At 40.7% G+C, this 15,021-nt stretch overlaps 1 protein-coding gene across 11 annotated transcripts in view; it reads right to left on the reverse strand.

Moving 5' to 3' along the window:
• Dlg1 (discs large 1) overlaps positions 1-15,021 on the reverse strand; it is a 336,847-nt gene that overhangs the window by 189,483 nt on the left and 132,343 nt on the right. For 10 of the 11 annotated variants that reach the window (XM_071699803.1, XM_071699792.1, XM_071699794.1 and 7 more), the window contains exon 4: positions 4,484-4,588. The exons of the other annotated variant lie outside the window; for it this stretch is intronic. In XM_071699803.1, the coding sequence (XP_071555904.1) occupies positions 4,484-4,588 (105 nt within the window). The remainder of the gene's footprint in view (positions 1-4,483; positions 4,589-15,021) is intronic. 11 annotated transcript variants of the gene reach the window in all.

Below are 15,021 nucleotides of genomic sequence, written 5' to 3' on the forward strand. Positions count from 1 at the left end.
CATCGTGTATCACGTTACCACTTTTCAGTATCGTCGTTCTTTTGCGAGAAGAAATTTTTTATATTCTTTTTTGTATGCGACGCACGATTTCGTGTTTTCATAGCATTAGAAAAAAGCGGAGAGTTTTTACAATGACAGATACCGTTGGATTCGTTCAACCGGGAATCATAGACTATTATTTTTGTTTCTCTTTTATGACAGTCTTCTAGAAAGATTTCTCTTCTTCCGCTTCATTCCACATTTTTTATCGAATCACGAGGTAACTCTTGCAAGAAAAACACGATCGCTTTTGAAAGCAAGGTCAATTATTTTTGATCGTGTTGATTAATAGATTCTTCTTTTTTCTTTATTCTGAATACGAACTGGATTATTTCGACGAAATCAATGATTCCTTTCCAAAAATTATCTATATGTTATATTTCATAAAATTAATATAAATATAGACGGAAAAACTTTCAAGTTAACGTTATTTTAATGTCGTAAATCTTAAAAATGCCTTTAGTTTTATAAGTATAAAAACAGTTTTTAGTTAAAAATGATACTCCTAATCAAATCAAATTATACATTTTCGTTTATCACGCTATTTTTGACATTCTCACATAAAGTCCATGTTCAACATTCTCACAATAAAATCCGTGTTCCAAACATCTCGCGAACACTTTTTCGGGAAATTACAATACAATATCGATGAGTAATTGTAACTAGCGGCGTTCATTAGGATAAATGATTGCACTTTGATCACACGATCACACGAGTCTTGGCTGTTTTTTGGAGCAGCCGGCTTTATACCTCGGCGTGGAAGACGTCGGCGTTGGTACTGACGCAAAAGTGACCCGACGCTGGTATCAATAGCACGCCGATGCTCCCGAAGAAGGCGTTGCCGTCTAATTCTGACGCTGAAGCATCTTCGCGATTGGACGGCGGTCTAAAGGACTCTCCAAAAAGTTTCTCTTTTATCAAATCCAAAATTTCAAGAACTCGGGTGATTAATTTACCGTCATGTGGTATTTAGTAAGTTCAATGAGTCGCGCCATTTATTTCGTGGCTCTCGACTGGCGACTGCTATTAAATCCGCGTTTAAGTGTCGAGTGGCCACGACGACGACGGTCACGTTACGCGCGATAATTCTCAGACGATAGTGACGTAATAATGGTTTGAGACCGATGCCCGAAGAAATTGTGTTCGCCCGCGAATTTACATCCAGTCCGATTAAATTCTCGTTTAATTAAACTTCACGCGCACTACGAGGACGGCAAGATTTCCGACCAATTCCTCGGAATTGCATTCTAAATGGACAATCGTTTACAGCTCAGGTTTCATCGTATATTTTTTCTGCAGCGAATTTCATCTCGAAACACATAATTCGTATATCTCGCTCACTGATTAATTTAATTCAATGTATACCGCTGTGTACAATATCGCTGTTTTCTAACCGAGTTAATTAAAAAATAAAAAACGATGACGAACGTTCCAGCAGCTGGTTAAATGGCGATCAATAATAAAGTTCCGTTAATGGATATTTTTTTCTTATGCCGCTGCAATGGCAGGCGGTATCGACGTTTCGATCATTAATGGATTAAACAAACCTCAACACAGCATCCAAGCTGGAAGTTAATCAGGTTACCTAAATCAAACGGAATGCGTCATAATGTAACCGCCCCCAGGTCCAGTCCTGTTTCAAGCATTTCGTCGTATTCCATCTGTAAATACGCGGACCGCAAAACGGCATCAATAATGACGACACGGTGATTTTCAGTTTGGTTTACAAGCTGGGTCGTCGCGGCTATCGGTGCCGTCGTTGGTTGCAGCAAATAACGGCAATGGCCAACTTGGTTCGCCAATTAATGCTCAGTCTCGGGACAGCAAATTATGGAACCGTGAGGCCGCGGGCTGGCAAACAGCAAATTGCGTTTGTTCGATTTATCATTTAGCTTCACGCATCGGAATTCATTTCAGAGTTACTCGCGAGTGCAACAATACGCAAAATATCCTCGCGCGAGGTTAATTAACCGTCACGCACAGCCATCTATCGCGCCTGTCTTTTCACGAAATGGCCTCGCGGACTCGTTTTATTCTGCGAATCGGATGTCCATTACGAGCACAATGCCGGGGCACAATGCAGCGACTCGCAGCTTCAGGAAACCTTGGACTTGATAGGAAGAACATGAGGAGATAATCGAGAACCGCGCGATCGTGTTCTGAAACGAAGCGAGGAATTGCGCGGCAAGGTCTTGCGCCATAACGAAAGGCGAAAGGATGAGGAGCAGGACGGCGGAAAATTGCAGTCTGCAGCTGACGTTAAAGCGAATTAATTTCTATGTTTATAGTTAACCAAGGTAAACTCCTTATCATCTTCGTTAAGAAACTCAAGCAAATGAATGCTCTTTTCATGTTAAACTTTAAGTGCGTGCTAAGCTCTTTGAAAGCAGCGAAAAAGCGGTACTTCATGGCTTATATTAATATAATTAGTAGCAAATGGAACAAAAGGGCGGTTGGATTATACAAAAACACCTTGAGCGTTAATTGCGTCGTTGGTCTTAATTAGCCGACATATTTCAACCAAACCTTAGTCGTCTTAGTTTGAAGTTAATACGTGTAATTTATAACGAATTCGATTGAACGGAGTGCACATTAAAGCCGTCGTATATAAATTGATGTAAAAATGCATGTTTAATACAAATATATAAACGGGTTAAGCCGAAAAATCCCCATACTTTATTGTGCCATCTGGAAAAATATGCATTTTATCATTCTAGATATTTGCATTTCACTTTACACACAGATTAGTGTACAACGGCTTTAATATGCACCAGTGCGCACTGATATGCACTAGTGCGTCCAACCGAATTTGCTATTAATTTGAACGAGCCTAATTATTGTACACAATCGTGGGAGTTTACTGTAATTAAATTTTGCTCGAAATAAGAGGTCACATATCTACGATACTACGATTCTCGTCGATAAAAATATATCGATATTTCGACATAGAAGGATTTCCGATGTAAAGAAGCCGGTGAAATAAATTCGTGCTAGTTGTGAAAATTGTTGATGGCACCGGTGAAAACGCAATCCGTCGAGTATTCATCGAGATTTATGTGCGCCACGCACTGTGCATATTCATTCCGATTTCCGCGCGAAATGCCGAGACACGATAGATATGCATTAAATCGACGCTTTTATTTCCATGCTGAAAATATCGCTCGTTCGTCCGGGTGCTACTCGAACGGACAAGTATTACTACGGGACTACGATATGTATCGAAATAGATTTAAGTGATGATAAAAATGCGATAGGCACCGATTTTTCAATGGTGCGTCGCGTATCGTGCGGCCACGTACATGCAAATACACGCTAAGTTACGCGCGTGGTGAAATAAAATTTTTCGAAATAGTCATTCCATATTACACTAGCACCGCGAACATATGTCATATTTCAACATTTTCGTGTTTTTAACAAAACACTACACGCTGCTATTTTATTTCCACGTTCCGCTTACAACAAGTAGAACATTATATCGTTGTATCGTCCCTGATGTAAAGAGATGCATAAAAGATGCTCCTCACGTGTCTTCAACGATTAAGGCTGATAATAGATGTTTCAGAGTCTAAGCAAATTTGTCTGAGATTTATCTAAGATTAATTAGAGATCGTTTAATGGAATTTCCTCCCAACTAACCAGAAACGTTATAAGAACTAATTTTGATAAACTTAAAATTAGTCATATCTCAAGTACAATAATTAGCTGTAGCGAAAAAATGAGAGAACGACATCAGATTACTCTAAATGAAGAATTTATCGATTTATAAATACGTTGATGTAAATGTTGTCTATTTCTTATTTTTTCAAACTTAATTTGATAGTTACCTATATTCCATAAGAAAATGAGAATTTTTATGCAAGAAAGAATCAAAGATTTATTTCTCGGGCGTGAAGATGTACTTCGCGTTATCGACGAGGCTTTGGAGATGGTTTTGAGCTACGAATAGATTCTGGGCTGTGCTGCCACGAATATTTCGAACGAACAAGTTGGTAAGCCAGGGATCTTCCCAGGCACATTCAGCTGCAGAAAACGGGCTTACCGTTGCAAGCCTACGAAACAATCATTACCGAGCTATGCGTCAAATATGGACAATGTTTAATTGAGCCATTTCTTACTTCACATGCACTGATCAATACATCCACACAAATTCTACAGGATACAAGAAAACATTGTAGCTAATTTGCAATTATCAATTATTGATTAAATTGAACAGCCTTAGAACGATGCTTCAGGACAGAAAGAAAAATGTTCAATGCTTCATTGGGAAGAAAGATTAACATTAAACGTATTCGTAAATCATGTCATATAACACTCTCACTATACGAGATTTCTTCACGAGTCTAGTAGAACAGGTTTTAGTTTGCGATGACAGTACATGACGCGGAAAGCACACGTGTTTTAAAGATCTGCAATTTACTTTCGCAAAATTTGCACGTTTACGAACCTGAGTCTCGTCTAGATTGGAGCCTGGAACATCGGGACTGGCCGATCTGCGGCCATAAATGTTCGACAGAGTCTGGGTCAACGGCAAGGCGGAGGCTGGACCATCCTGAAACGATCACATCATCTGAATAACATACCATTGTGTTCGAAGGAAACGCGTATTGCCGAATGGCAATCCCTTTCATCTCTTCACGTCAGTCAAATTTCAATAGAGTTTCAAAATGCATTTCTTATTATCTACGAATTATTACTGCAAATTCGAAATCGTACGAAGACGTTGTTTAACAGCCGTTAATATCTCGCACGTCAAAAATATCGAATTTTAAATATTAAGTCCGATATGCTAATAACGTTGTAATAATATCGATAATTCTCTTAGAAATGCTGATTTATTAGACAAAGTGCCATAGTAGGAAATTATTGTAGGTTTCGCTCCTCGAGCAGTCGCGTGCGATAGTTCGAGATCGTCCTCGTAGCAAGTCGTCGCGTGTGCCTTCCATTTTCTGGCGTACCTGCGGATTTATTTTATATTTTGTCAACGATTATAAACTCGCTATCGAATCATTCCAGATATCCGTTGTTGCAGCAGCTCAAACAGTAAACACTTAATATCTGAGCTATCAGGTTTCCCAACGCCACGCCGACCCGGAGAGCTCGGCGCGGATCGATCGCAACAAAACGTTTCTACCAGTGAGCAAAGAGCAGATGGATACAGGAAATAAAGTCACGAGATGCAAGGTCAATTACATACGAGGCTGGGTCGGCTTGACTGATGTTCGTCGCACATACGACAGTAGAGCGCTAAGAGAGCCGAATTATTCATAGCGAACTTTCAGCATTTAGTTTAGTTTAGCATCCAGCATCGCTTTTATCTCCACCGAGGAGCGCCTTTGTCAAAGGTGCATCGTCGGCCATTATCCTCGAAATTCGTTCGCTGCGTCAAAACGTCTCCCGATGACCTGGTTACCGCCTACGGTCGCTTTTCTTATTTATAGCCGTTGGCGAGATAAAGAACGCCGCAATCTACTTTAAAGCGTGGGGTACTTACAATTATTACGACGAAAAAAGAACGGCGCAACAGAAATGCCCGATATTTAAATGTACATCCATTGAGAATTTTTAATCGCACTCTTCAGGGTATAGTCGAGTAATAATTGAACGGATTGCTGATTTATTAATTACATCTAGACTGTATCTATAGGAAAGAAAGCAGTTACGGAACGAAGTTACTCGAACATGTTACTCGAACTCTGAGCAACAAAGCTCGACGTTATGGACACGTAGGAAAGAGATTGGAAGTCCAGTTTTGCGCCCGGTGTAGTCGATCGGATTTGCATTCCTCGCACTCGCGGCAGTCGTGAGCGGTACCTAGAACGTTACCTCGACAATGTGAGTGTCACCGAATGACATTTCTAGCATTAATAAACGTTCTGTGTCTTGTTCTGTCCCAGTATTGCGCGCGTGGTATAAATAAAACTGGATAACGTATATATGTGTGTGGGTATATGGTATATGTGCTTGCTCGGAGATATGGTTTGGCTCATATTTCCGCAGCTCAAGATGTATCGGATAAAATTGAGAAGTAAAGTAGCTTGCACTAATATTTTATGTTCTCTCAGATGCATTCTCATACGTCACGACAGTATACGTACCGCGATGCAGGTAGTTTTATTTTTACCGAGCGAGAGTACACTACTCTCGCTATCGCGTGCGCCCGCCCGTGCGATTCCGGGAATTTAAGTACTCTTCTCTCGAGTGCCTTAAATGCTGCATGTATGATCATACAGTACAACTCTTAATATTTAAAAAATACCATAATTCCCTATGATGATTTTTTAGCAGTAAAACACATCTTTTTAATTTTTTTTCCTAATATCTATCTCGTTTCTCTTGCGTTTACAACGCAAGTGAAATTCTAGAGCGTTTATGATGAGTGAAATTCGAGAAGCGTATCGAAGCTCTTTATTCTGTACAAAATAGGTACCTACACAGTGTACACACCACGGTTTTTTAACGTTGCATCCAAATTGCGTAGAAAATTGGTTTTCCGGGACGGGAATATAATATTCTTCCCTGCGCGCGCGTTGTAATAAAATTTTTTCTCTATTTGGATTCGCGTGTTTATCGTCGGATCCCTCTCTTATATAACTGGATTAATTTGTTGTTGCTAAGTAACGGGAGATATATTGCCGGGTTTCGCGCCCGAACTTTCGAAAAACACGAGTGCTTCCTCGCGTTTCGCCGTGTCAGAAATTTGAGCCTGCGCCGCGGAAGGAGCTCGTCGAGATTAATCCATGGGCGGCTGAATGTTCGTAGTTGTTTATAACTCCGCGAAGTGAGCTGTAATGCACGTAAAGGATAATGGTGTGCGTCGAACATGAGCGCAGCGGAGTGCGTTCTCGATTACCTGCCGGCGCTTCCCGCCCGGCCCCCGCGATTTTATGACGTCGCAATATGCATCGCTCCGATAATAGAGAGTAATCCTCCGGCGATGCGCATTCTACGGCTGAACGCGACTGAACGGCCGACTGAATGGTATCGGCGCTTCGGCCGATTTGATGAAAATCTATACTGATACCGTCGATCATTACCGCTGGTCGCGTTCTGGAAACTGCCAGCGTTGCCGCCAAAAGCCAGCCGTATTCTGGCTGAATAGGGCACGGTACGCGATAGCCAGTGGACGGATATTTCGGAAGGCCGGCGTTTACCTCGGCGTGGTAAATTCCGATCGGAGTACCCCCGCGCAACCCCGTTGTATTTAACGCCTCGTTTCTGAACACATTTGAAAAAAATCGGTCGAAAATTGTACGATTTTTCCGAACAGAATAACGATCGTTGATAGCTGCGCGGCGGAGACACGCGCGCGAGTTTCTTGAAATTTATTTACGTTTCTCGTGCGTATTTACTCTCTCGCGTTTATTCACGTACGAGTGACATAAAAATGAATTCACAGCTCGAACGCTTCTACATGCGCGTGATACCGTATATTCGATATTGTTTCGTAAGGTGGCGTTTGATTTGTACCGATAGACCGCTGCGGTGTAAACGTATGTCATGACTGACCATAACGCGGACATAACTACTGGCGGCCGCGACATGTCGAGTTACGACCAGGCGACAACTGCGTGACAGTGGCTGATACGAACGGACGAGGTGCGTTTACGACACTCTCTCCGTATGATATGCGATTAAAACGCTGCGCACGAAGTATCGTGATGAACGTTTTATTGAAAAAGATGCGCGCGGGAAGGACGTGGTCGTAAGATAATAGCGCGACACGAATTTAGAATGGCTTGGTAAATATAATGTTAATATGTTTCAGGTCGATCGGGGACACTCGGTAGATATCAATTAAAATTCACGGCATTGGATTCACGGCATTAGTTTCACTAGCGTAACGGCATTTACGAGTGGTCGTAAATTAATTGTTCGCATAAATAGCGAAATTGATCGTTACGATCGCGAGGATCTCGCATCATGGCGCGCGCTGCATTATTGTTCAGCGGCTTGTTTGTCCGCTTATTAATTAGCATTGTTTTCGCGTTATTAATACAGACTGTCGGTCGCGATCAATAAACTTATATTATAAAAACAATTCCGAATTTCCTCCCTTAATGAGATTGTTTATCGTTCAAAACATCAATACAAGTAATTGTATATTTTTTATTACTTTTATTATGTAGTCGTATATGTTAAATTAATTATACTTTTCATATATTGTGTGAAAAAACTTGAGATTAATTTAATTAAATTAAAATAGAATTAAAACTCTTTTAAAAATAAATATCTAAAAAAATATTTAAATTTTTAACTTTTTCAGTGCGTGTTAACACTGTACACTAAATTAAAAAAAAATTGCATGTTAGAGAAAAAATTAACTCGCTAAGAGTTTTATGGCGTAGATCGACAGCAATAATCGGAATTTAAACATTAAATATAAAGCCAGCACGTAGAGTAGATGTAAAAGATCATGTTCCTCAAAACTAATGTTAACAAATAAAAACTTTGTTTAAAACAATTAAGATTGTGAAATATGGTACAATAATGCTCGCGAATTCGCGAAATAATCGACCAATGGTAGTTTGACCGTGTGCAGAATTGCGTGTTACAACATGACTATAACTATTGGCACCTAACCGTCGAATCTAATCGCCTCGGCTCGACACCACAAAGCGACGGTGTCTATTCGCCTTGCCAATACCAACCAGACTGAAGACACTACCGTCGTGGAACCGGAGTGCACTTGTCGACGAAAACGCGACACCGCGTTTCCAATAATCCGCCGCCGTTGATCGTACATACATTGTCAAAGTACGTGGTGAACATCCTCGAAACTCTGCATGACACCGCGACGCTATAATAAATCTTTCGTACAGTTCTATAATCGCACGAGGAGACCGCGATAAGAGATTTCGCATTAGATTAGGCGCGTGCGCCATTTATAGATGCATATAGGCGGAAGGCAGTAACGATCGTTCGGGAAGGAGTTCGGAAACCCGTAGCAACAAAGCCTCGAGCTATTCTGCAAGAGGAAAACCTGTTGGTACGGTGATAAATCGACAGAGTCTATACGGGAATCTTCCTTTCGATTGTACTCGATATATTCCGCGATCATTGTATCGATGCATATTGTGGTCCGATGCAAAAGATGAAGCCGTGTCGAATCGAAAATTTCTACTTTACTCCGTATTTCCTACTCAGAGTGTCACACTCTCTTCCTTTCTCTTTCTTTCTCGCAGGGGGAAAGGGAGGAAAACAGATACTTCCGATACTGCGCATTGCGGATCCGAAGCACGTATCCCATTCCCGCGAGGCAATAAGCATATACATATGTATATATATATTGTGTTCGATAACTCGAAAACTTGGCTCAACGACTTTCAGCAGTCACGCAGGAGGTACCCGCGAGCGGACGCTGCTTGCTGTTCGACGTTTCTCTCGACCTCGAGCTTACTCTTCTCCCGGATATCAATAACGCGGATTTTGTTCCCGATAACACGCGCGCTTATCGCTCCCAACGCGCCGCCGCTGACGCGTGGATTATTATCGTCGTTTGTCTGGATTCTAACATACACCCGCATTTTCAAAAAAGAAAGATATAATCGATGTATGTCTTCTATTCTTTTCCGCGTTCTCTCTTCAACATTTTATTAATATATAAATAAAAAGAATAATAAGCCACAAACTCTAATCGTATATATTTTTCCTGAGACTTGATAAAATATTTGCGCACGAGTTGAATCTGGACCAAATTAGTAACTCCATGAAAGTCATCGATGCCGTACGAGATTCAATTTTCTAAAGTAGTTTCGGTGATTCCAAAAAACGACATTTTGCCGATCAATATATTTCTAAAGTGATTCCGGTGCCGATTCCAGTTCCGTGAGCTAGTTTTTCAGTATTGCTTTCTCATATTTATAGGTTGCCGCAATAAAAAAATTTTAGATTTCCCGGTTTTTAATTGCATCAAATATTTACAATGCGTGTATAAAAGCAATCGTCCAAGTTATACTGCATGCGTTTCCAATTCCATGCTCCAAAAATAATAGTTGAGTTACTGCGAATATTTTTTTAATTTTTTATTGGAGAGGGAAATATTCGCATGACCAGTAGCTTTATCAATTTTTGCGTTTAAAAAATAATGAACTGATGCGTTCATTCTTTGCTTAACGTGCAAAAGAAATCCTCTATGTTGCTGCATTTTAAGCGGGATCTTATAAATGCTATTAAAAGAAAATAGATATAACAGAACTAATTTAATTTTGTAGCGCGGGATTTTTATAACTTTTATAATTTTTGCTTAATGAAACGAAAACATTTGTTTTGAAAAAAGCTTACTTTAAAATATTTCTCTTTTATGTCTGGAAAAAGTATAATAGTATGCTTACTTTTCTTCTCTCCTTCTCTTGACAAAATTACACATACAAAAAGAAATTCCGTCATATCAATGTTATTAGTATTACTATCTTAAATTCTCGCGATAATTTCTTTTAATCAAACAATCAGCAAGTTCAGCATGATCAAATTCCTTATCAGATGTTTCAACGTCGAATTATTCTACTTAGACTACGTTTCATTAAAAAATTGATCAGAATTGGAAGCTCTTCGTTCCCTACAAAGTAACTACGATTTCTATACGTTTAATCGTATTGAAGATTCAGTCTCGTTATCGTGATAGTGAGAAAGTTTACGCTCGTTGCATTTATCGATAGGGAACGAAAGGAAAGCAAATTGGAAAGCTTTCAGAATAGAAGTCTACTCTTTTACGAAATAGTCTTCTCTCGATTGTTTGTAAAAGGACTTCTACATGTACTTGTATTTTATACATAGATTATTTATTGTACATATATTTAATTTATTTTTATTGCAGATATCTCGTATGTTTTAGGTATAAGACGAAGATAAAATTAAAACACCTCAGTTTTATCGTCTGCGCGGAGAATATAAAGTGTATATACATAGTAGAGAGCACTAAAAAGTATTTTATTAAACTCAAGCGAATGGATTATATGGTAGCCGTTAGGTATGCCTGAAAAACTAAGGTACTTTCAACTACACTCCATTGTGGCTTACAATAAACGATAGTTAGAAACATCGATAATCGTAACGAACAAAAGTTAAAAGTTACATACGTTAAAGACAAAGTGAAATATAATAATAGAAAAGGAATTTCTGATACCGCGTTCCAACTTTCAAACTAGCAGTATTATCAGAACGCTGTACGAACAATGTACAGATAATAGTTTCAACAAATGGCTACAAATGGACTCGCGAGCATTTCGGTTATCTAATACTTACAGAAGCGATAGCCGGAATGGGATTCTTGGTGTAACTCCGTGTTCCCGGACATAACTTGACTATCGAACGACCACATTTTCTCCCCCCGAGGCAACGACACGTCGATAGTACCGGCGAGAGTACACGGCTTTACACACCGGCGGGCAACGTGGGCAACGCGGATACTGCCGTTGAAACTAATTTCGTCGGATAGTAACGGAGGTTATCGCGCGATGTCGATGACGCCCCCTTAGAAGGACGCGGTAACAGTTTTATCGTGGGACGTGAAAGGGCGACGTACCGGGAAACTGGACTGGACGGGGGATGAAATATCGTTTCTTCACCGCAAAGTGTGTTCCGCGACCGTTGGAGGATGCCGTAGGTACTCGGGATATTGCTCCATTCGTATCATTGGCACTATTATTTAACTGTTCCTCACGATGGCAGAATGGAATTACGTGTAAGCGCCTCGTCGATCAAATCTCTTATTCGTTCGATCTCTCGCGCGGATCGTTTCCATTTAAACGGACAGGGAAATTTTCATAGCATCAGCGGATATTATATTCAACGGTTGTCGTAATTCTAGGATATTTTTTGCTCCAAACGCTTGTAAAAAATATTGTTCTTCAAACTGCAGTATTGCAAACTTTTACCACAATAAACTGTCAGCGAAATATTTGTGAGATTTGATGTGAATTTGTGGTTTGTAATATTTTCAAGAATTTTAGAATTTAATTTATCTTGCTTATACACGCGGACGATGTAATAACATTTCAGAATACCGGATATGAGGACAGCCAGAGGATTTAATTACTACGCGAGACAAGTATTGACAAGTAAAATTCTCATCAGCATATAAAGTGAATGGTGGAACGACAGCGGAGTCAATCGCGACATGGAGACCTGAATTTTTCGCGTCACATCTCCTCATTAGAGAAAATAGGTCGGGTTTTCTTTACAGATGCCATATTATTTAGGCGCCTTATAATAGGCCGTAAAAAGGAGAGATTTGGCTGTTAAAGATATCCCGTGGCGCTCAACGATAACGCGATAACAAGGCGCGCGAACCTTTGGAAAATCGTGAGAAATGAGAGAGAGCGCAGGCGTATTCGGGCTGCTGAGGCCATTGAATATGGAGCTTAATAAAAGCACGCATAAATATCGGGAGGTCTAATACCGCCGCGCCCGGCAACCCAGCCGGTGGCTGATAATGAGGTCGTTATTTTACCGAATATATATATGTTGCCCACATACACGCGTGAAAATGTATATATACGTATTCTCTCTCTCTCTCTCTCTCTCTCTTTCGTCGCATCGCACCCCACTGCTTTTCTCCCCTAAGTCGCCGTAATAACTCCCCGCCGGCAATGGAGTGTGTCTCTTTCCGCGCCATGTTTCTCCTTCGTGTTCTTAACGATATATATAGCTACTATGTTGTAATTACGCTCTCGTGGGACACGCCATTGTTCCCTGTCCTCGCACCACCACCTCGTGCGAGGAGTTTGGAGAGAGGGGTGTAATGCGCGTGTGAAAAATAGCGGCAGTCGAGTGCAACAATTTGCAGATTGCTAAAAAGTATCGCATATGCGCGCGTATTCAGCGAAACAGCTTGTTTTTCAATAATATAAAATGCAAAGGACTATCCTTTTCCTCTAAATAAGAGTATATTTATACCCTGAATGAATTTTGTCTCTCAAAGACGATAGATTTTACTTTAAACGAAGAAATTTCTGTCTCCGTTGCACTTTTTCAACGTTTTATGAGATCTCGGATAGAATCGAGTTTTACAAATTGAATTAAAATATTTGAAACGAAAATTTATCATAACAGGAGTATTCATAAATGTGTTTTGAAACATTTTAGAAGTTGTATTAACATCTTAACCGATATTACCGGGAATATTATCACGTGGTGTTAACGAGCGAACTTTGGTGAACTTTTGAAGCACATTGCTCATCAAAAGTTTCTTAGTGATATATCACGCTACCTCTCTCTGTAATTACATGTTTAAATATGTATATTACGTATATATGTACGTATGACAGCCTTCACACCTTGACACTTTTCGTATTAATATACCACTATGCTAATAGTGGAAAAGATTTCAATTCCAAGTAGTTTCGGAAGCAGCGAATCGAAAACTGTCATAGATTAAAATAACAGTAAAATTTTCCGCTACGAGTCTTCAATAAGCTTTGATATATTTTTTATAAACTCCAATATAAGAAGCCTTTAGTTTCAGATGAAAACAATTCATACGATAAACAGATTTATTCACGTGCCATATTCAACGCGTAAAATTTTTCGATAATTAAAATATATTATTATCGCATCGCAAGAAACGTTGTATATATAAGAGTCGTACGGGAAGCATTAGTGACGAATATTAATGATCAGTATTAACGAGCAAAACCAGGTTGCCACGAGGTACTCTCTTGTCGCGGTGTTCGACTTCCCTCGTAATGATACTTCCTTGCCCCGTGCACTAATTACGCGCTTAGGGCGTAATCCTGTGCTCTTTGCGCGAGGAAACGAGAATATACATCATGCCAGGAACTCGTAGTACTCGGACAACGGAACTCCGAAAGCTGTTATAAGCGCCTACAATTATGATCAAGTTTCCCTGTATTACGTTTTCAGTTCATCACGTTGCTCAAATAAATACACTTTCTTTGCGACGATGTAGTATAATTATATCACGTATCAGCTTTCAGATGGCGATTTGTGATTTTCAGATTTACGTGTACGAGATCTACATTTTTCGATTCAAAAGCGCACGACAGAAGTCTTCCGCTTTACTTTGCGCGTAATTGTCACATCTCTGCATGTGCATCTTACGGATCCGAATACGTCAGCTTTTCTCAATTGGGAGAGCGCCGCTCTTATCTTCTCGTCATTTAGCCAAAGCGGAAGCGATCGATGCGAATGTAACGCACGGGCCGGGCGGCCGCACGAGTGGGTCATGCAATTAACTCCGCGGAGTAGTGAATTTCGCGACGTCTGGGGGACATCGATCTAGATTACAATTGTCGGCGTACTAAGCTTCATTCATGGCAAGCCGGTATTACGTACAACTCGATGTAATCCGTATTGATTGGCAGCGCCGAAGTAAAGCTCGTATTTACGATCGCGGCTCGTCACTCTGTTTATCTGCGATTGAGAGTCGATCATAAGGAGATATCTAATCCCTCCATTGGGGAGGGGAGAGGGGAGAGGGGAGGGGAACGCTTTGAGCAGTCCCCCGTGCAAGCCACGGGGAATGCCGACAGTCTCGCCGTTTGCGAATATCCCGAACATTCTGTGTTCCATTTCTGCGCTTAATGCGATATCGATGTCAAGCGTATAATACAGGCGGTTCCGCTTTCGTTTCTCGCACTTGAATCACTATTACCGGAATCCGCTGGAATCTTTCGTAATGGATATTCTCGTTCGCGTACCAAAGATGAAATATTTCATAACCGAAACAACGCGCGCAACGCTCTTAATTGATAATTCCCGTGGCGAACGGGCTACATCGTGCAAACGGAAGCGAGGCAAAAAGAAGCACACAATTTTGCCGTGACGCGGTTGAAATACATTTTAGCGATCACGAGGTTGCCCGCTACGCGGATTACAATACCTTTTTCCAAAGTGGCAGTGGGATACGATAGGTTTATAGGTCCATCGATCGAGCAGGCAACCGCCCGCGCCGCCCGGCGACCGCAATATAGGCCGGAGATTTAGGACGTCAACCTTTACTGCCTCTAGTGCAATGCACAGGGC

The sequence above is a fragment of the Temnothorax nylanderi genome, unplaced genomic scaffold (assembly GCF_030848795.1).
Source record: "Temnothorax nylanderi isolate EJ_2023f unplaced genomic scaffold, tnyl_v1.0 TNYL_tig0019_pilon, whole genome shotgun sequence".
Taxonomy (NCBI): Eukaryota; Metazoa; Arthropoda; class Insecta; order Hymenoptera; family Formicidae; genus Temnothorax; species Temnothorax nylanderi.